This window comes from Triplophysa dalaica, chromosome 5, assembly GCF_015846415.1.
Source record: "Triplophysa dalaica isolate WHDGS20190420 chromosome 5, ASM1584641v1, whole genome shotgun sequence".
In the NCBI taxonomy this organism is placed as follows: Eukaryota; Metazoa; Chordata; class Actinopteri; order Cypriniformes; family Nemacheilidae; genus Triplophysa; species Triplophysa dalaica.
In genome coordinates this window covers 3,223,686-3,243,408 of record NC_079546.1, presented here as the reverse complement: position 1 = coordinate 3,243,408, position 19,723 = coordinate 3,223,686, and the positions used below count along the sequence as shown (strand labels likewise).

Sequence of the window (19,723 nt, the reverse complement as noted above, 5' to 3'; positions counted from 1 at the left end):
ACCAATACACTTGAAGATCGCATGCTACTGATGTTTAGATACTCCTAGACCTACTTTTGTTTATGAGGAGTTTGGCTCCAAAATTACATAACTCAGTTAAAAAAAAATGTTTTCTTTTGGTTTTCTTGTGTAAGTAAGCTGTATTTTTTTACTTACAACAAAACAAAACAACTGTGGTTTGATCGATATTAATTGGAATGCACAATAAAAAACATGATTTAAAAAAAAAAAATGAAACAAACTCTTGATATGGACAAACCACTGAATACTCACTAAATACAGTGAGTATAAGACAGAATACATCAAAATAAGATTAAGACATAGGTCACAGCATCTAGACTGAAAGTTCAATACTAAGATTTATAACTTCGAAGGGGACGGTTAGAGAGAGCCGTTGGTTGCAATTCACAACCTCACCTCTAGATGCCACTAAGTATCATACACAGGACCTTCACATTTTCCATCAGCGTGAACTGCAATTGCACAGTGCATCAATGATGGATTTCAGTCCTTTTAAACCCTTCACTGGTCCTTCATTCTCCCTGCCCTGTGGTGCCATAATCCTCAAAATCGTGCAGCAAACAAACGTCTAATTTTCACACACTGGCCTCTTTTACCCTCTGCTTGATAAACAAGTCAGAGAATTTATATAACGGTGCTTTCCACATAACAGAAACAGACCTCAGAGGCATGGCGTACAGAAAGCCCTCTTCAAGGGAAGCGCATGCTATTATGTCGAGTGAGACGGGAGAGGTCCGGCCGCAATTTAATGGAGATCGTGGCCACAGATATGAATGCAAAGATGCAAAATTAATGGCGTCCTGTTGACACATTCCATTTGCTCGCTGTGCTTTTGCTCTTTCGAATGGTAACCTACCACAGTCTTAGTATTGCTTGCAGAAGGGCATGATTCTGTAATGCTCTGACCGGGAAGCTAATAAACGCAAATTGAAAATGACAGCTGGCCAGGCCGGTCTACTCAATGCTTGTTTTCTTCCAGACATCACTGACAAGTTATAAGTGTCACAGCTGAACAAAAACATCTCTTCACCATAAGCTATTCATAGAGACACTGAGATGCATTGGTACTCTATTGTTGTATTATGCAATTCTTCGGCTAGATAACGCGTCTTTATATCCACTCCTGACTTTTCTCTGTGACAAGGTTGGAAGAGAATGAACAAAGCCATAGAATTTTGATTTATTTGCCTGAATTTATATTCAAGAAAATATGGCATTTGAGCTCTAAAATTCTCCACTACGTTCTTAAAGTAACCACAGGCGTAGAGGAAAAGGCAAGGAAGGGTCCTAATCTTTCCTCCACACACAAACAGGGCATGCCAAGCTCACTGTCAGAGTACCACGGTCGAGAATAAACAAGAGGAACACCAGTGGCGCTGCTACGGGCCTCTTTTCCATCATGTAGTGCTTCCTCTAATGAGAGAAGGCTGCGCAAATGTGCTTCTTTAAAATTCAGCTTCAGTCTCCAACACATTCACACCCAGCTGGACACAACGCATCTCATAACCTGGTTTGGGTGGAAACTACAGGAAGCTAGAAGACAAACAAACACACTGAAATATCAGCTCTGTTTCAAAAGACTGTTTGTTGTTCGGTTTTGTTTGCAAGATAAATATTCTTAAACAGAAAGTAAGTGGAGCTTACTGCCTCACAGTAAATATTATTCTTTGAGCCATTTTATTATTTACAAAACAAAATCGTATGTCACACAAAAACAAGTCGAACAAAACTAAAAGCACAGCTCGCCACGTGAATTAAGGTATCGCTCAGCTACATAGTACAAACGGTATCGAGTTGCCTTAATGGTACAAATTATTTACGAAAAATATATTTTAATGGATTCCGTCTGTGTATTCAATGAAATTAAACAGTTAAAGTTGCAAACTTGTTTTTTTGTAAAAATTTAAATGTTTTGAAACAAATTCTCTCTTTTGAGTTAGTTTAACTTAATTTCACAAGTTAATTCCACACGATTTGTTGAGAATGAACTTCAGTTCCCAGCATGCTTTGCGTGAAACTGCGTGAGGAAAGTACATTTTGAAATTAATGTTATTTTACGAGTTTTTAGAAAGGAAAATGATAATAATGATGGTTAATGATGAAATTTCATTTATCTTGTATATTTAGAAGAGTTTATTGTATTTTTTGGTCAACATCGTTCAGAAGAGTGGTGCTTATGCTTCGGTTGTGGGAGGTGCAATGGCAGACATGTGTGTTGCATCACTCTCTATGAAGGCTGTTTGTTAAATGTTGAGGCAGCAGAAATGCTTAGGTTGTCTTTAAACCTTTCTTGTATTTAACAGAGAATAAATAGAGTTACTTTTCTAAATGTTCAAAATGAAAAGGAATTAACAACAGAACAACAAACTCAGAACTTAATAGTTCTGCTTACTTAAAATGGGAACATCATAACTCTTGAAATTTTTGAGTCTTCCCAATTTATTCAGGTTAACAGTGCAGTTTGCGCTGAACCAGTGGCAGAAAAAGAGGGATTGCAATACAGCCTTGTAAGCAAATAAATTTAGCACAGCAGTTTAAGCTTGGCTTGACAGTTTGGAATGAAAGAGGAATGCGAGCAGGTATCGCCCAGCATCTTGTCTTTGGAATCCATTGGAAATCAATTTGTGGTAGTGGGGTCACGCGAGGTTAAGCCTCAAAGAGATTTCAAAGGACCCCACAACAGTTCAAAGAAACACAGAATCTTTGTGTAAACTCTCTCTTAGATATGACAACACACACATCGTCATGTTAAACATGAACAGTGCTTTTCATTTTCAGAGGCGGTTATGTAAATGTATAAAACGGGGCATCCACACATGAAATAGAGATGCACTCAAGTTCCATTCTCCTCCGTCAGAGGACATAAGGTTTGAAATATGCATGAAGCGCGCTTACGGTTTGCTGCGAAGGCTGTTGAGATCCAAAGGAATGATGAAGCATCTTACGAACAACTGCTCGTTTTGTTATCGCTGTGAAGATGCGACCGGCGACCGCCGAACCTTCTGTGTAAGAAGCAGCTTTTGTCTGGTGTAAAAAATTGTGGAATTAACAGATCTGTAATGCTCCTCTGAGGATTTTGTGCGACGGAGTGATTTCAGATGTGCTAGTTTTGTCCCTTTATCAAAAGCCGTGTTGCTAAGCGCAGAATTGTCACTTGTGTGTGGATCTCATCTCAAGTGTCTCTGGAGAGAATCTCTACCAAGTCTGGAGTCACTTGTACAATACACAACAGACATGGTGTTTAAAACTCTGGAAAAACCTTCAGGATCAGATACTAAGGTATATATAGCATGACAAATAAGCAGAGATAACAGTGAGGAAATGCCTCCACTTGATCTATCGATTATGGCACGTAAAATCTATTCTTTCACATGTATAGCCAACACACCACAAGAATTTGGGAAAATAACTTGAAGCTAATTCAACCTTTGTGGTTCCAATTTTAAGGATACAATTAATGAAAACATAACTCAAAAACCCAACAGAAAAATATGAAACATGAATAAGCCCTTTGTATCACATGGCTTTTAAAAATAACTATTTTGCATAGACTCACCCTACCCAAAGGCCAATGCAAAGCTGTAAAACCTCAGTTTCGACTTCCTTAACACCACCAATCATCCATGCAGTCCCGACTCATGAATTATGTTTTATGAGTACATACTCGACATACTACACTGTAGCTTGTGGTGTAAATAGGGCTCTAGGACAACATTACAACTTCACAAGTCAACAATTTAGTCATTAAGTTCTTACAGTCAAAATAATTAGAAATGCAAAAGTAGAAAATCAGTCCTGTTAGGTTTTTAAAACCAACCTTTCAAGCAATAATTATATTAGCAACGGGGCTTGTGAGACAAACAATAGAATCTTGACCTAATTTGAGAAGCAAAGTGCAAAAGCTTGATCTGAATATGACAGTTTCATTCCAGTACAGAGATACAGGTCAGCAGGGAGGAGGAGTCACGTTCATTTCAGTTCTTCCTCCATCACCGGTGACCCACATAATGCCAGATGACCCCTTTCCACCCAGTCACATAAAACTCCTCGCACATGAAAAGAAATACGATTTTATGACCTTCCATCGGCATCACTACATTGTTGTGATAAAAATACATATGATAGATAAAATGCACAAAGTCTGTGAGTTACAGAAGATCCTCGTCCTGACAAACCTCATGAAATAGCCCATTCCACTCACGAGTCAGAGCATTATTTTTGTGCTTTGCTAATGTACAACCATAAAACTTCTAAATGTCCGTGGCAGAACAGCTATAATAACATGCACAGCTCGCTCCACCAGCATTTGAATACAGTCAGAAAGACTCATCTGCTCTGAATGTGCGGCACACGCGTGCTGAAATGTCACTGGTAATGGACATTTTCAATTTTTAAAGGACTTCTTTTGCACTGACATTTAAAGGCATGAAAACTGAGATGAGACAGCCCGTGGGCAACGACAGAGCAGGCACGGTTTAGCGTTTTAATTGCAAATTCAATAGCGGCAGGGTTCAATTTTGGACAAATTACTAATGCAGAATATTTGTGGGTGCCAAATCTCCGAGAAAAAAAGCTTTCTGGTACTCTACACTCTCTCTATTGTACGGCACAGTCAAAACGCTGTGTTGCTTTGTGTCTATCCAACATACTCACAATTTAATAAGCAATGTACCACAGCATCAAGAAACTAAAGGCTTATTGGGTATTGGGAATATTCTAAGGGATTTCATAATTTAAGGCGATTCTTGCAACCAATGGTGTTGGTGTAAAAAAGTTTTCCAAACTGCTGTGTCGCTTTAGCACCTGACAGGACACCAGGGCACTTTATTCATTATAGCAACAGCCAAGTAGCACTAATGAACGATGAGGCTGTGTGAGCAGGAATAAGGTCAGCCTTGGCTGAAAGCACTGATTGAGAAATCTTCTCCCTTTGGGCATTTAAAAAGTATGCTGGGAAACTGTAATAACATTACCTACCAGCGGGGAGCGCTGTGTGACAAATGCGTATACCACGTGCATTTCCTACCCATTTTCTTCCATTACTGTCAAACAGTAAGTGTCACAAATTACAGCAAACAGTAAAACAGAATAGTCACACATCAGCATCTTCTAAAAGCCAGATCTGATAACACAAAACAAATGTCAACACAGTATGAGAAAGTCAAATAAGGCAACATGGCCTAACATGCCATTGTTATCTAAACAAAATGACAGTAATGACAATAATAACTTGTGTCCTACATGCCTTTAATATTTTACATTTCCAAAACATCTAACATGATTCAAAACCGACACTTCTTTATCTTAGCAAAATGAATGACGACACAAACGGCATCCATGTTTACCTCATGAACTTTGCAGCTGCGTGTCATTATTCGCACTACCTGTGAAATATAACCTATTTTAATTTAACTGAGACAATATGTCATTATTGTGGAGAAGTGATGAGATAACTGTTACCAAATGGGTGCACACAACTTGAAATCCAAAATCGTCGCCCACAAACCTTCTTTCAAGCCAGCGTCTGGTGGTGGAATGCGTACGCATGCCTTATTTATCTTGAAAATAATTGACACTACATTAACATCGTCGACTTAGATAACAGTAAGCGCTTGACCATAATTCCTAGCATTATAAAGCATTACAGCTATTTTTAAAGAATGAAACAAACTGCGTTGTGTCCTTTATGTTGTGGGTTCACACAACGGCTTTATTAATATTCTTAATGTTTAGTGTTTAATTATCCGTTTATCTTTACCTCTCTATCCCATATAGAAAAACAATGATCTATTTATCCACAATTTAACAAGAAGTCTTGAGGCTACACTTTACATTGTATTTTTAAAAGATGCTTGCGATCCACACCGTCATCTTTTTTATTTACAAATTCTTGTGCCGCTCATCAGAGATGATACATCTTTTATATGTGATGTTCAGCAGCGCTGGTACCACAAGCTTTCGCTGGAACATTCATTTTGCTGAACATGTGGAGGCCTTTGGCTCTTTGCATATCAAAACAAGAAAGCAACCTGTTTGTGTTTTCCCAGTAGAGGATACAATAGACACTCTGTATTAATACACCACAGTGTAGTTTTTTCCACTTTGCATAATGCCTAAGAACATCCCTAACCTGTGGAAAAAACACGTACAGGACTCTTGTAACGTCTGGCATTTAAAAACACATGTTAGGGTCCAACTGTAAATGACACCAGTTATTGTCTCTTTTGTTATTTGTGTCCCAGAGTATTCTAAGAAAGTGTATTTAATTCTTCAAATATTATGAAGTGAAACCCATTAAATAATGTTTCTTCTTCATAGCATTTGGCATTTCCATATATGCAAACTATGTTGAATTTGATTTCCACAGACGCATGTCTTTCACAAATAACAGATAACAGTCAAACAACAAACAATTGATACATCCAAACATTGAGTTCACAAAGAACCATTCAGACGCATTGCCGGCACAAACAGGTACCCCCTGTTTTTGCATATATTAACAAAAGAATCATTTGTTGAATTTGTGAGATCGAAATGCTGAATCTGTCAGAAACTTAATAAAGGGAGAAAAAATATTTCCAAAGTTTGAAGGATGTTTAGAGATCAAGGGAGGACTTTTAAGTTACTCTAATGTTTATTTATAGCCTATGTAACACAACATGATGATAGAGATAAGAGTAAAAAAAGACATCGATGTATACAAACATAGCAAGAAAGAATAAAAACAGGAGGAGAGTTATTTCTGGATATGTGTTGGACGGAGACGACTTTGAACTTTACACAAGTTTGCAGTTAGAGCATCTCTTATCTCCATTAAATCATTTGAATAGAACCATGTCATCCTCATGTACCACCTGCATAAACCTACATACATGTAGACATAACAAACATTATTAACCTGTACTATACATGCATTTAGGAAATTGTAATTACTGCTATACTGCAAGCATTTTTAATGACATTATAATGACAATAAACTACATCCAGACACACAAAAAATGCAAATCATTATTCATTGCACTAACATGAGTGTAATTGAGTATAATTTGCTGTTTAAAAGTAATTCAACACAATTTGCACAACAGTTGGCACTGGCAGCACAGTGTCACATGAAAACTAACATGACCTGTTTAGTGATTTTTCCGGTAGATAAGACGGAAGTCACATCTAATGAAAAAGAGTTTTTAATAAGTTTCATGTGAATTTGCCTGTGTGTCCCTGCCCATCATAAAAGAACGACATAATTTGAATAAATCATCAGAGTCCTTCATGTGTTCAATAACAGAAGAGTAATCTGCTCACCAGGTAAGATGAGTTTCTGTTCAATGATTAACCTTTTTATTGAACATGTTAGGAAAATGATATTGCTTGATATTGTTTATTTGCCGAGTTGATGTCATTCCATTGATTATCATGTAGTCTTGTGAATGATATTGTAGTCAGATTCTGGGCTTATTTACCATAATTTGAAGAAAATGAGTTTGACTTCAGGTGAAAGTAAAAAGAAGTGTCAATAATATAACACAATAGAATATAATGTAAATCTTCTTCAATCTTTTTTTGTGTTGTTTCTAAATACAGTTTTTTTCTGTAATCCTGATTGTTCAATCTCTTCCATGAAACAACATCAGATCCAAAAAACCAAGTAAAAACCCCACCGGACCCAAAAGCACAAACCCACCGAGCATTATCATGGCATTTTTGTCAGTGCTGATGCTTCTGTGTGGTGAGTTTAAACTTTTGCTTGAATCTCGTTGTAAATAAAACATTCAGTCTTTGCGTTTACTGCAGCAGGCTCTGATGCCTTTTTTACAATTTTAGTTTGACCTTGTTGTGCTATCAAATGTAAATGTAAAATAATAACATTTTTGACCTATACAACACAAGTTGGCTTTGTTTCTGTTTCTGTGTAATACATGCATCATAGAGTTTGTCTTGACTAAAAGAACAGCTTCATTACTTCATTTTTTTACCAGCTGAAACTGAACAGAATTGGAAGAACTTTAACGTGTATTTATCTGAATGATATCTGTGTGACAATAAGGTTTCTTTACAGTATTCATGTGCTTTATATCTTATTTAATATTTTTCAAACCATAATTAATTTTTTTTAGGGTAATTCAAAGTTTTTTGTCTCTTTCAGCTTTTCCTCTTTCAAATGCAGCGGGTCGTCTAAGAGAATTCCATCTTTTAAATAAAACGTACATCAATGAAACTCTGGTAACTACAGTTTGCAAAACAAACTACACTGACATTGTCACAGTTTATGACGATAAAGACAATAAAGAGCTATCTAAACTTGTAAACACGACCAATGGCTCAGGTGCTCCATCTGCCTTAATTGGTGCTCACACAATTAACACAACATACACAAGTAAATGGTCAAATGGTGATGACGTCACCTTCACTTCATTCACTGAGAAATGTACATGTACTACTGAAATATGTGGAGCTGCTATGAGAACTAATGGATCATGGGAACTTCTGTCATTCAATGAGACAAAACACTTCATGTGTTATAATGAAGGTAATCATCTCTGTGTTGTTTATGTCTGACACATACTGGATCTAAATATGATCATGAAAATAAATGCTTTATTTCTTCATTCATTTATACAGGTGTTGACCGTTCATCACACAACTACAGTTTAATCTCTCAAAACAAAACCTGGACTGAAGCTCAGCTGTACTGTAGAGAGCATCACACAGATTTAGTCAGTATCACAAATGAGCAGGAAAATGAGCGAGTAAAGAATGAAACAAGAGAGTTTCCTTTCTGGATCGGCCTCCTGCATGATAAGATTGAATGGTTTGATGGAGGAAGATCTGCTTACAGAGATAAATTATTTTATCCAAAGGAAGAAAAAGGGTTTTTAATCTCTGGACAAGGTTGGACACAAGCATCATTCCCGAGTAAATACTACACTCTTTGCTACAGTAAGTCGAGACAAAACTTCTTGCATCTTGTCACTTCAGCTTTAAAGTTTATGCTGCTTTAAAACATTTACCTCATTCTAGATTCATATGTTTCTTTGTCAGAAAGTCTCATTCACGTGAGCACTCATGAAATGTCCTGGGAAGAAGCTCTGGATTATTGCAATGCTCCTGGCCTACTGCGCATCGAGTCCAAAGACGATCAGATAGAAACAGAGCGAGAATTGCGACGACAGAAGATTTCTGAACCGGTGTGGATTGGACTCAGAAAAAGTCGACTTTTTGGTTTCTGGATGTGGGCGAATGGACCTAACGTGGGAAACTGGACTAACTGGAAAGGAGGACGTCAACCTGAACATCAGATCTCTCATCACTGTGGTGTCATGGAGAAGGTGAACGGCACATTCAAATGGGCTGATAAAGACTGCAGATCTCCATTTAGAGTTTTTTGTGAGATAAGATAATACATTACTCAGTTAACTCAAAACCTGCTAAATTGTTCTTCTGTTTATCTTGTGATGATCTAAAATTTGCACCCTGTCCCTGCATAATACATCTAATTTATTTATCAATATCATTCTGCATCAGTCACACATTCACTATAGATATATAAATACATTTATTCAGTAATGAAAGAGAGGTAACTAGAGGATCATGACATGAGTTACTTAAAAGTGTGTGTGTAATTCTGACATCAAACATATAGACATAAACCTGTGTGGCAATTGGATCATGGTTTTTAATAGATTATACTTTATGAATTTACATTTTCTTTAAAGATTCATTATTTTACTTATTTTCATTTTGAAAATGGTCTTATGCTGTGGGCTATGTTATCTTTATGAGTTCATATAGTTTGTCTTTTATCTCAGTATCATCTGTATCTTTTCACTGTCTTTGCTTGTTATATACAATAAACATTATTCATCAAACAGATCATTTAAATTTCTCATCATTTTGTGTCCTGTTAAAATTGTCGGGTTTTAAGAACTCAGAATAGTTTCATGTAAAACCAACGGTCGGGTTTGTTGATATTTTGATCACCAATACTCCACTAGTGCTGGATCTGACTTTTGCATACGGTAAACTGCCTAAAGTCTCTAAATGTTTTCAATAAAAACCACAAAAATACATTCACTGTTCAGCTATGACATAAAAACCATGTTTTAAATTTACGTTTACATGTAAACATAAATGTTATAAATTAAAAAGATAATACTAAAAAAAGATGTTTCATACCTTGTGCCTTTATGTATTATGATTTGTTGAAATGATTTTAACATGAAAGGTTTCCATATGAGAAATAAAGAAATTTGTTAAATGAAATATTGAAATATTAAAGTTGAGCTAAATTTTGACAAGGAACTTTTGTAATCAAATGTGTATTTTTCATTTAAATTAATTCTATTTTTTTCTCAAAGCACATAACATCCTCACCTGCAGTCAATCATATTCATCAAGGGGTGGGACAATTCAGGTCAATTAATTGAATATCTTTAAGGAAGTGTAATTAAATATGATGACGCCTACCTATAAATGATGTTTTTCTTTCATCACATGAACATTTTCCTTATATGCAAACTGTGTAGACAGATTTGAAGACCACATGTGTCAAATACTGTATGAAAGAAGAACTGATAACAATCAAAAAAATTTACATCCAGGAAACAATGAATTCACAATAAATCATTTAGATATATTCATTTCAAATGCATTAAAATCAATTCTTTGACAGCAGAATTTTGAAGTGAAAAAACGTGAGATTATGACACATGAAGGATGACATCTAAGATGGAGAATCAGTTTAAAATAAAACATTTTTAAACTTCCTTGAATCATTCCCTTTGAATATAAACCATGGTTTAGTGACCATGAAATCAAAAGTTTTCACATACCTGTGATTATTGTGTGATAAGTTTATTACACACAACATGTGTATTTAGTTTGTTCACGGGAAGAGTAAAACACAGCTTGGTCAAGTGAAGCCAACAGTATTGCAAACCGTGCTAAATATTAACAAGAACAAAAGTCAGAGATGTACAGTAATAAAGACAGATGAAAGTATTGCTTTAAGAATTATTTGAAATTATTAAGTACATATATTCCTTTAATTTATTTAATAAAAGTCAAAACATTTTGTGTCAAAAGGTTCACGAATTCTGATGTAAGAAGTTATCTGGTGTTTGTAAAAGTAGAAAAACAGCACTACAGTAAGATGTTTTGATGATATAACGAATAAAAACATTCATCCAGAATGCATGTCAAACATGTTTAAAGAAACATAATGGTTGAATTGAGAAAATTGGAACACAATTGGAATGAGGATACAGATGGATGACATTAATACTTGATTGATGAAGGAAATGTTTCTGGAAACAATATCTACAGGAGGAGAGTGATTCTCTGGATTAGTAAAAGGGCCTTAAACAGACACGACTTTCAACTGTGAACACTAGTTTACAGCCAGAGCATCTCTTATCTCCATTAAATAATCTGAATAGAAGAATGTCATCCTCATGTACCACCTGCATTCATTTACATACATGTTGACCATACAAACAAACTATACAATGTTCATTTGTGGACTTTTACATTTCTTATCATGTATTCTCAAACTTTTTTTTTTATCAAATAACACACATTTGTTCCTGATTGACTGAATAGACATCAGTGGAATTCAGGTTAATTTGCTTCATAAAAGTAATTCAGTTTGAACACAGGCTTGCATGGAGATATTAAATGATAAATAAATATCTAATACTAACATGAATTGTTGGGTAACTTTTTCCAGTAGATGAGATGGAGGTTACATCTAATGAAATAGAGTTTTTAATACGTTTCATGTGAATTTGCCTGTGTGTCCCTGCCCATCATAAAAGAACGACATCATTTGAATAAATAAGCGGAGTACTTTGTGTGTTCATTAACAGAAGAGTAATCTGCTCACCAGGTAAGATGAGTTTCTGTTTTAGGTTCAAACATGTTTTATTAAATGCATTAGATAAATAATACAGTTTTTTTGTTGTTAAATTGTTTATGTAATTCTATTGACTATCACATAGTCTTGTGCGTGATAATGTAGACGGATAGGTTTATTTGAAATAATAAAAAAGTTTGAGTTTAGGTGAAAGTGTTAATGACCTAAACGTTTTTGTGGTCTCTAAATACATGTTTTTTTTTTCTAATCGTGATTGTTTAGTCTTTTTCATGAAACAACATCAGACTTCTGAAGCCACAAACATCCTCTTGAGTCTGGACATTATTATGGCACTTCCATCAGTGCTGATGCTTCTGTGTGGTGAGTTTTCAATTTACAAGTAAATGAAAATAAATTTCATATGTTTTTATTACAGCACGTGCTGAAGATTAATGCTTCTTGTGGAGTTTATTTTATTGTCTCAGCAAATGTGCAAACACAATAAAATAACAAACATTAGTCTAAACATCTTCCCCTGCTATTGTATGTCATTTCCAGGTTCTTTCTTCAGTTTTATACAACACATGTTGGCTTTGTTTATCTCTTTTTTGTATAATGAGAGTTTGCTTTGGTATGAAGTACAGCTGCATGACTTCATCACTTTAACGCTGAGCTGAAACTGAACAGAAATAAAGGACTTTAAACTGTATTCTGAATACTGAAGGATGTCTGTGTGATTAGTCTTGAAGATTAACAGTATTCTTATGTTTTATAAAATCAAATATTTCATGTGAAAGCATTCAATAAGACAATAGATTTTTAGTCAATACTTTGTCACTAATAATGTAATACTTTTCTTCAGCTTTTCCTCTTTCAAATGCAGCGGGTCGTCTAAGAGAATTCCATCTTTTAAATAAAACGTACATCAATGAAACTCTGGTAACTACAGTTTGCAAAACAAACTACACTGACATTGTCACAGTTTATGACGATAAAGACAATAAAGAGCTTTTAAAACATATCAAAGACTCAGATGCTCCATCTGTCTTAATTGGTGCTCACACACTTAACACAAAATACACAAGTAAATGGTCAAATGGAGATGACGTCACCTTCACTTCATTCACTGAGAAATGTACATGTACTACTGAAATATGTGGAGCTGCTATGAGAACTAATGGATCATGGGAACTTCTGTCATTCAATGAGACAAAACACTTCATGTGTTATAATGAAGGTAATCATCTCTGTGTTGTTTATGTCTGACACATACTGGATCTAAATATGATCATGAAAATAAATGCTTTATTTCTTCATTCATTTATACAGGTGTTGACCGATCATCACACAACTACAGTTTAATCTCTCAAAACAAAACCTGGACTGAAGCTCAGCTGTACTGTAGAGAGCATCACACAGATTTAGTCAGTATCACAAATGAGCAGGAAAATGAGCGAGTAAAGAATGAAACAAGAGAGTTTCCTTTCTGGATCGGCCTCCTGCATGATAAGATTGAATGGTTTGATGGAGGAAGATCTGCTTACAGAGATAAATTATTTTATCCAAAGGAAGAAAAAGGGTTTTTAATCTCTGGACAAGGTTGGACACAAGCATCATTCCCGAGTAAATACTACACTCTTTGCTACAGTAAGTCGAGACAAAACTTCTTGCATCTTGTCACTTCAGCTTTAAAGTTTATGCTGCTTTAAAACATTTACCTCATTCTAGATTCATATGTTTCTTTGTCAGAAAGTCTCATTCACGTGAGCACTCATGAAATGTCCTGGGAAGAAGCTCTGGATTATTGCAATGCTCCTGGCCTACTGCGCATCGAGTCCAAAGACGATCAGATAGAAACAGAGCGAGAATTACGAAAACAGAAGATTTCTGAACCGGTGTGGATTGGACTTCGACAGAGTCGCCTTTTTGGTTTCTGGATTTGGATGAACGGACCTAACGTGGGATCCTGGACTAACTGGAAAGGAGGACGTCAACCTGAACATCAGATCTCTCATCACTGTGGTGTCATGGAGAAGGTGGACGGCACATTCAAATGGGCTGATAAAGACTGCAGATCTAAATTTAGAGTTTTATGTGAGAAAAACAGACAGCTGAAATTCTAACTCGAGAGTTCAGATGTACATCTGTGTTTTAATTCACTCTGTAATTCTTGTATGTATTAACAAATTCACTTTGTTTCAAAAATTTCGTTTTTAATTCACGTCTAATCGTATGTGGTGTGTAGGTTTACCTCCATCTGAAGATTAAATAACCTTCCACTGTCTTTGCTTGGTTGAAAATTGAAATGATTCAATAAAAGGATAATTTCGTTATAGCCTGTCTGCTGTTATTCCTTCATCTCTCTATCTTTTTCTCAGCTTGTAGAACTGGCGACAGAGGTCTTATAAAAAGTCAAATAACATTGAGCAGATGCATTTTAACATGTCATGTGTGATCCTTGTGTCAAAATCTCCCAAACACAAATTCAGCACTTTCTGATAATCCCATTTAGAGCTGAGACTGTAGTAAACATCTGATCAATGTGATGAAATACCAGCAGCCACATCAACCTGTAGCCCAAGACTGGTTGAGTCTGCTTAGTACCTGGATGGGGGTGCTCTCCCTGTGGTCTGAGTGGGTCCTAATGCCCCAGTAAAGTGACGGGGTCACTATACTGTCAAAAAACACCGTCCTTCACCATCCTACAGACAATAATTGAAAAGAGACACTGGGCTGAACACAACGGGGTTGATTAACTGAGACAGAACCACAAAAGAAGGCGGGGCGGGGACATCACAAGATACAAAACAAAAGACAAGTTAACAGAGAGGACAGATAAGACTACATTACAGACGTGACTGCAAAGTAGATGACGTGTTGCTAGAGAAATATTACAAAGCCAAGAAAAGCTCTTTGGATTTTAGTTTAAAACTTAACAGCTTAGTGATTTTTATTTCTTGATTTTTTAAAAGGTACAACCTCAGTACTGTGTTGTGTACACTGTTTCAAGGTTCAATAGGCCTATCACAACAAGCAAAACAGACTTTGCAACAATGACCTGAAAACAAATGTTTCATAACTTGTGCATTTATTTATTATTATTTGTTATAATTATTATTCAGACATTTTTCAATTGTCAATTCACATTCATTAAATACAATGCTGATAAATGTATACACGTTGTAGAAACAGAAAATGACTGCAACTGAATAAACTGTAATTATACATGAATTTCATCTCAAGTCTTACCTTTCAGTAGTTAAATATTTATTGCTGACATCTAATTTGCATGTGTGTCACTGCCCCCAAATTAAATAATAGCGCTGCTATTTTCCTCAGAGCAAAGATCAAATGAAACTCACCGCTCAGCAGGTAAGACTGATATGACTTTGCTATCTGAGTTCTGCTAACCAGTTTAGAGTACATGAGTTAGCGCAAGGTCACATATTATACGCGAAGAATCTAAAATTATCATAATTTATTTCTTTACCTGGTGTATTGTGTGTCTGAGCTTTATTTTATTGTTTTTCATTTGAAGCTGCACTATTTGGTTATCTCAGATTAACAAATGTAATGTAGAATTGATGATACAATACACTTTTATAAAAATAAAACAAATAATATAATATAAAAAATGTACTACCAACTATTATCAGTACCCTTGGTCAAGCAAAGAAGGCTGTAAAAACAAATCTTCATTGTTTCTCGTTTTTATCTTTATTTAAAAAAAACATCAATCTGCCATACTGGAACTTCAAACAGGAGTGATGTATATGGCCATATGAAATGAAAAATAGTTATTTTCCAGCAATAAAACAAGATTGGTTTGTTCCTCGATGTCCACAGTTAAATATGCCACCAGATCTTCCTTGCTGTGGACCTACTTTTATACGAGAGGTTCCATCTTGATCAGAAACAGTACATGGCATTATGTAATATATCAAATACCAACGAATATAAAAATCTAAACCTGACTTGCGCTTGTAGAAATGTTATAATGGGTCGTGGTTGATCTTCTATCGGCACATTGGTTCAAAACAAACATCCAAATCAACCAAAAATGTGTCACTGAACGCAAATTCAAGATCCTCCCACAGCCATCCCAGTTCCCTGACCTGAACCCTATAGAAAATGAGTGGCATGAACTGAAGAAGAGGGAGGACCAACATTTGAAGGATCTGGAGAAAGTCTTTGTGGAGGAATGTACTGCGATGACTTATTCTCAAACCTCATCACACTGAAAAGAAAATACTCTGAGCTGTTTTTCTTATCAATTGAGGTTGCGGAGTGTATTCAATAAAGGGGGCCAATAATTGTGGCCAACATGTATGGAAGAAAAACATTCTTTTTACAATGTGATATGGTCCCACTACTTCAAATTGTTTTCCTTCAAGAAAATGTTGGAATTTTGTCGATTTTTTAAATAAAAGATCAAAACGAGAAACAATGCAGATTCATTTTTACAACCTTCTTTGCTCATATTTACAAAGGGTGCCAATAATAGTGGAAGGCACTGCACATGGTAAAAACACAAACATCACATGTAATGTTGGTATATTACCTGGGGCAAGTGGGTATTTACATAACCAGCCAAACTTTTCACGTAACGTCAAAATAGACAAGAGTTAGGAAGAGATCTTTTAGTCTTGATGATGTTTAATCTGATGTTTATTATTTTTTTATATTCATTGAATTTGTATAAGTCTTATATACATTAATCACACTAAAAGACATTTTATTAACTGTTTAATTTATATTTGGACTGCACACTGTATGCATTTAACTATATATTCCTTTTTAGAAATGTTGAATGAATGCTCCAGTTGGAAACCATGTATAAAAACACCTATCGGGGATGGGGGGGGGAGAACAATTTTGCAACTTGTTCTTTTTTTCTTCTTTTAATTTATTTTCTGTTGAAGCAAACTGATGGAATGTCTATGGCCCTCTTCATAGCTATTTCATGAAGAGGTTTCAACGTTTATTTTAAAGTATACAACATTGATTAAACTATGCAATATTCCTCTTTATTATTCAAACAACAGCAGATGCCGCACATCTCCATCCACCAATAATCCACTATCACACCAGATTCTAATAACAGACACACTGAGCATTACTATGCTACTATTTACAGCCATGCTTGTACTACTCTGGGGTAAGTACTTTTATCTCATTATAAATCCTAAACAGTTTTGTAGAAGAAAAATCAATAAACTTGTCTTATATTCAAATATTTTGGTAAATGTGGAAGCAACAGAAACATTTATCAAAGGGATGGCTCACCCAAATATAAAAAAATATTTTTGTGTTCACCAGAAGATAGAACGTTACACAAGTTAAATGATGAAAGAACTATTATTTGGGTTTTAATTGCCACTTTAATAAAAAAAGTTCTTCATAATATCTGAGTGTAACTGCTTCTTAAATGAGAAAAATAACCTTTGGGAATCAATGGGATTTGGAAGCCTTGCCAATAGACATTCATCGTTCAGAGAATTGTTTTTTTTCACACTAATAAATCATTAAGAAAAATTTGATTTTGATTTCATGGTGAACAAGATTTATATTATAGTGAAATGAATGGTTGAAATCGAACTTTAAAGCTCCTAATCTCAAATCTAGAGACTTTGTCATAGATGTGTTAAGAACGTGTTAATATTATAGTTAAGAGCCTCTTTTATAGATATTTAGACAGCAATAATGGCACGTGAATAATTTGGACACAAGTCAAAGTCAACTGTCACTCTCAGTAAACTTTGTTTAAAGAATAATGAAGAAATCTGCAAGTTCTCCCCTTGCATTCTTCAAGACTCGAGTAAGCAATAGATCACAAAACTGAACCAACAGACAGCATGGTTTATGTTATTAGATCATTTCAAACACATTATGACTAATGTTTAAACATGGTACGAAATGAGGAATTTCTTTATCCATATATTTTAATCTGTCACATGATGTTAAAAACTGCTTATTTTCTTTCAGCTTTTTGTCCTTTAACTACGGCAGGCCGACTAAGAACGCTGCACGTCGAATATGAAAGTACTGGAATGAATTTCACCGCAGCTCGGAACATATGCCAAAGTAAATATACTGACCTTCTCACGGAGTATAATGAGCAAATCAACAAGGAAATAGTTAAAGAGCTGTTAGAAATACCTAATTTGGACGTCCACAGTGTGAAATGGTCGGATGGAGCTGCCGTCACATTTTTCAACTTAACAGGAAATTGTGGCAGTGATTGCTGTGCTGCTATGAAAGCAGATAAAGAGTGGGACTCTGTTAACTGTACAATAACAAAACCCTTCGTGTGTTTTGATAAAGGTAACAATCATTGAACTTTTTGGACCTATATTTAATATCAGATAAGCAATGTTCATTTAAACACAAAAATTTAAGTCATCTGCATATTGCATTACTGTTTTTCTAGGCTATACAAAATACATAGTTATAGATAAGAAGAAATCCTGGTTTGAAGCTCAGCAGGACTGCAGACAAAATGATACTGATTTATTCACTATCAGAAATGTGAGTGAAAATGAGAATTTAGAAACCGCTAAGGATAGTATTTGGATTGGTCTACAGCATAGAAAGATCGACAAGTCTTTTACAAACTTTGCAAATCAGAGTTTATTCTGCATTTATCAAGGGAAGTGGTATCAAAGTATCAAATCTGAGGTCCATGCTGTCTGCTACAGTAAGTTAACTCAATAACAATAAAAAAAGTTTAACTTCATGTGCTGCTATAAACTATTTCTTTCTAAAGTTGATTAATATGTTTCTTTGTCAGAAAGCTACATTCACGTGAGCACTCATGAAATGTCCTGGGAAAAAGCTCTGGATTATTGCAATGCTTCTGGCCTACTGCGCATCGAGTCCAAAGACGATCAGATAGAAACAGAGGAAGAATTACAACGACAAAATCTTTCTGAACCGGTGTGGATTGGACTTCGACAGAGTCGCCTTTTTGGTTTCTGGATTTGGATGAATGGACCTAACGTGGGAAACTGGACTAACTGGAAAGGAGGACGTCAACCTGAACATCAGATCTCTCATCACTGTGGTGTCATGGAGAAGGTGGACGGCACATTCAAATGGGCTGATAAAGACTGCAGATCTAAATTTAGAGTTTTATGTGAGATAAGATAAATTTTGCATTATTCTGCTATCATTTTGCATCAATTGCTTTGCTTATATTCTCTGTTTTAAAACTAATTCCTGAAGCATTGTCTACTCTTTTTTTCTTTATAAATCTTAATAAATGAATCATATATTTCTTAAAATATACTGTATCCTAAATTGACTATCCAGGTATTCAACAACAGCAAATCTTAAAGGTGTAAATTGTTTCATAAATGATATTCTCTGATACATTTACCTTTTGTTAATATTGTTTATGCATGTTGATTCCTTTTATGATGCTGATTTGTAGGCTTGAAATATTAATATCTTTTTAATCCCATCTATATGACACAAAAATAAAATGTTCATCATCATTTATTCGCCCTCATATTGATCAAAACCTGTATGTGACTCTTTCTTCTGTGGAACACAAAAGAAGACATCTATGGTCATTTTTTGGTACATTTTTTGGTTTGAAGTTTTTTTGCCCATCATGTTAAACTTAATTGCTCATATCTAATAAAAATACGAGTACAAGATAACACATTTCACATTTCAAGTCTCAGGAATAATAGACGAACTGTGTGTCTGGCTCTGCAGTTAGTTTTGTCACTCCAGGGGTCTCTGCACGCTCTCAGGTTGTGCTCTTTCTGACCCACGGACAGAGAAGAGCCACAGAGGTCACCGGAACCAGTGGGTACTTCATTATCAGCCCGTGAGATGATCGGT

The 19,723-nt window shown here is 35.3% G+C and overlaps 3 protein-coding genes across 3 annotated transcripts; all 3 read left to right on the top strand.

Annotated features, from left to right (window-relative positions):
* Positions 1-7,294: 7,294 nt before the first annotated feature.
* On the top strand, positions 7,295-9,791 carry LOC130421198 (uncharacterized). Its single transcript, XM_056748966.1, has 5 exons — positions 7,295-7,326; positions 7,653-7,747; positions 8,165-8,548; positions 8,641-8,958; positions 9,061-9,791. Exons 2-5 carry the CDS (start codon positions 7,714-7,716, stop codon positions 9,417-9,419), a joined length of 1,095 nt encoding a protein of 364 aa, XP_056604944.1. The 5' UTR covers positions 7,295-7,326; positions 7,653-7,713; the 3' UTR covers positions 9,420-9,791.
* Positions 9,792-12,028: 2,237 nt separating this feature from the next.
* Positions 12,029-14,146, top strand: LOC130421184 (macrophage mannose receptor 1-like). The gene is made up of 4 exons (XM_056748940.1): positions 12,029-12,253; positions 12,735-13,109; positions 13,202-13,519; positions 13,622-14,146. Exons 1-4 carry the CDS (start codon positions 12,124-12,126, stop codon positions 13,993-13,995), a joined length of 1,197 nt encoding a protein of 398 aa, XP_056604918.1. The 5' UTR covers positions 12,029-12,123; the 3' UTR covers positions 13,996-14,146.
* A 1,081-nt stretch (positions 14,147-15,227) lies between these two features.
* On the top strand, positions 15,228-19,456 carry LOC130421154 (secretory phospholipase A2 receptor-like). The gene is made up of 5 exons (XM_056748890.1): positions 15,228-15,244; positions 16,918-17,030; positions 17,858-18,196; positions 18,303-18,569; positions 18,663-19,456. Exons 2-5 carry the CDS (start codon positions 16,994-16,996, stop codon positions 19,019-19,021), a joined length of 1,002 nt encoding a protein of 333 aa, XP_056604868.1. The 5' UTR covers positions 15,228-15,244; positions 16,918-16,993; the 3' UTR covers positions 19,022-19,456.
* The last annotated feature ends 267 nt before the right edge of the window (positions 19,457-19,723 follow it).

Bases quoted from the DNA above. Each gene is read 5' to 3' on its own strand.
- LOC130421198 (XM_056748966.1), top strand. From the start codon at position 7,714: ATGGCATTTTTGTCAGTGCTGATGCTTCTGTGTG. The intron at 8,549-8,640 runs GTAATCATCTCT...TCATTTATACAG, and splicing joins CTTCATGTGTTATAATGAAG to GTGTTGACCGTTCATCACAC. The intron at 8,959-9,060 runs GTAAGTCGAGAC...TTTCTTTGTCAG, and splicing joins ATACTACACTCTTTGCTACA to AAAGTCTCATTCACGTGAGC.
- LOC130421184 (XM_056748940.1), top strand. From the start codon at position 12,124: ATGTTTTTTTTTTCTAATCGTGATTGTTTAGTCTTTTTCATGAAACAA. The intron at 12,254-12,734 runs GTGAGTTTTCAA...ACTTTTCTTCAG, and splicing joins AGTGCTGATGCTTCTGTGTG to CTTTTCCTCTTTCAAATGCA. The intron at 13,110-13,201 runs GTAATCATCTCT...TCATTTATACAG, and splicing joins CTTCATGTGTTATAATGAAG to GTGTTGACCGATCATCACAC.
- LOC130421154 (XM_056748890.1), top strand. From the start codon at position 16,994: ATGCTACTATTTACAGCCATGCTTGTACTACTCTGGG. The intron at 18,197-18,302 runs GTAACAATCATT...CTGTTTTTCTAG, and splicing joins CTTCGTGTGTTTTGATAAAG to GCTATACAAAATACATAGTT. The intron at 18,570-18,662 runs GTAAGTTAACTC...TTTCTTTGTCAG, and splicing joins GGTCCATGCTGTCTGCTACA to AAAGCTACATTCACGTGAGC.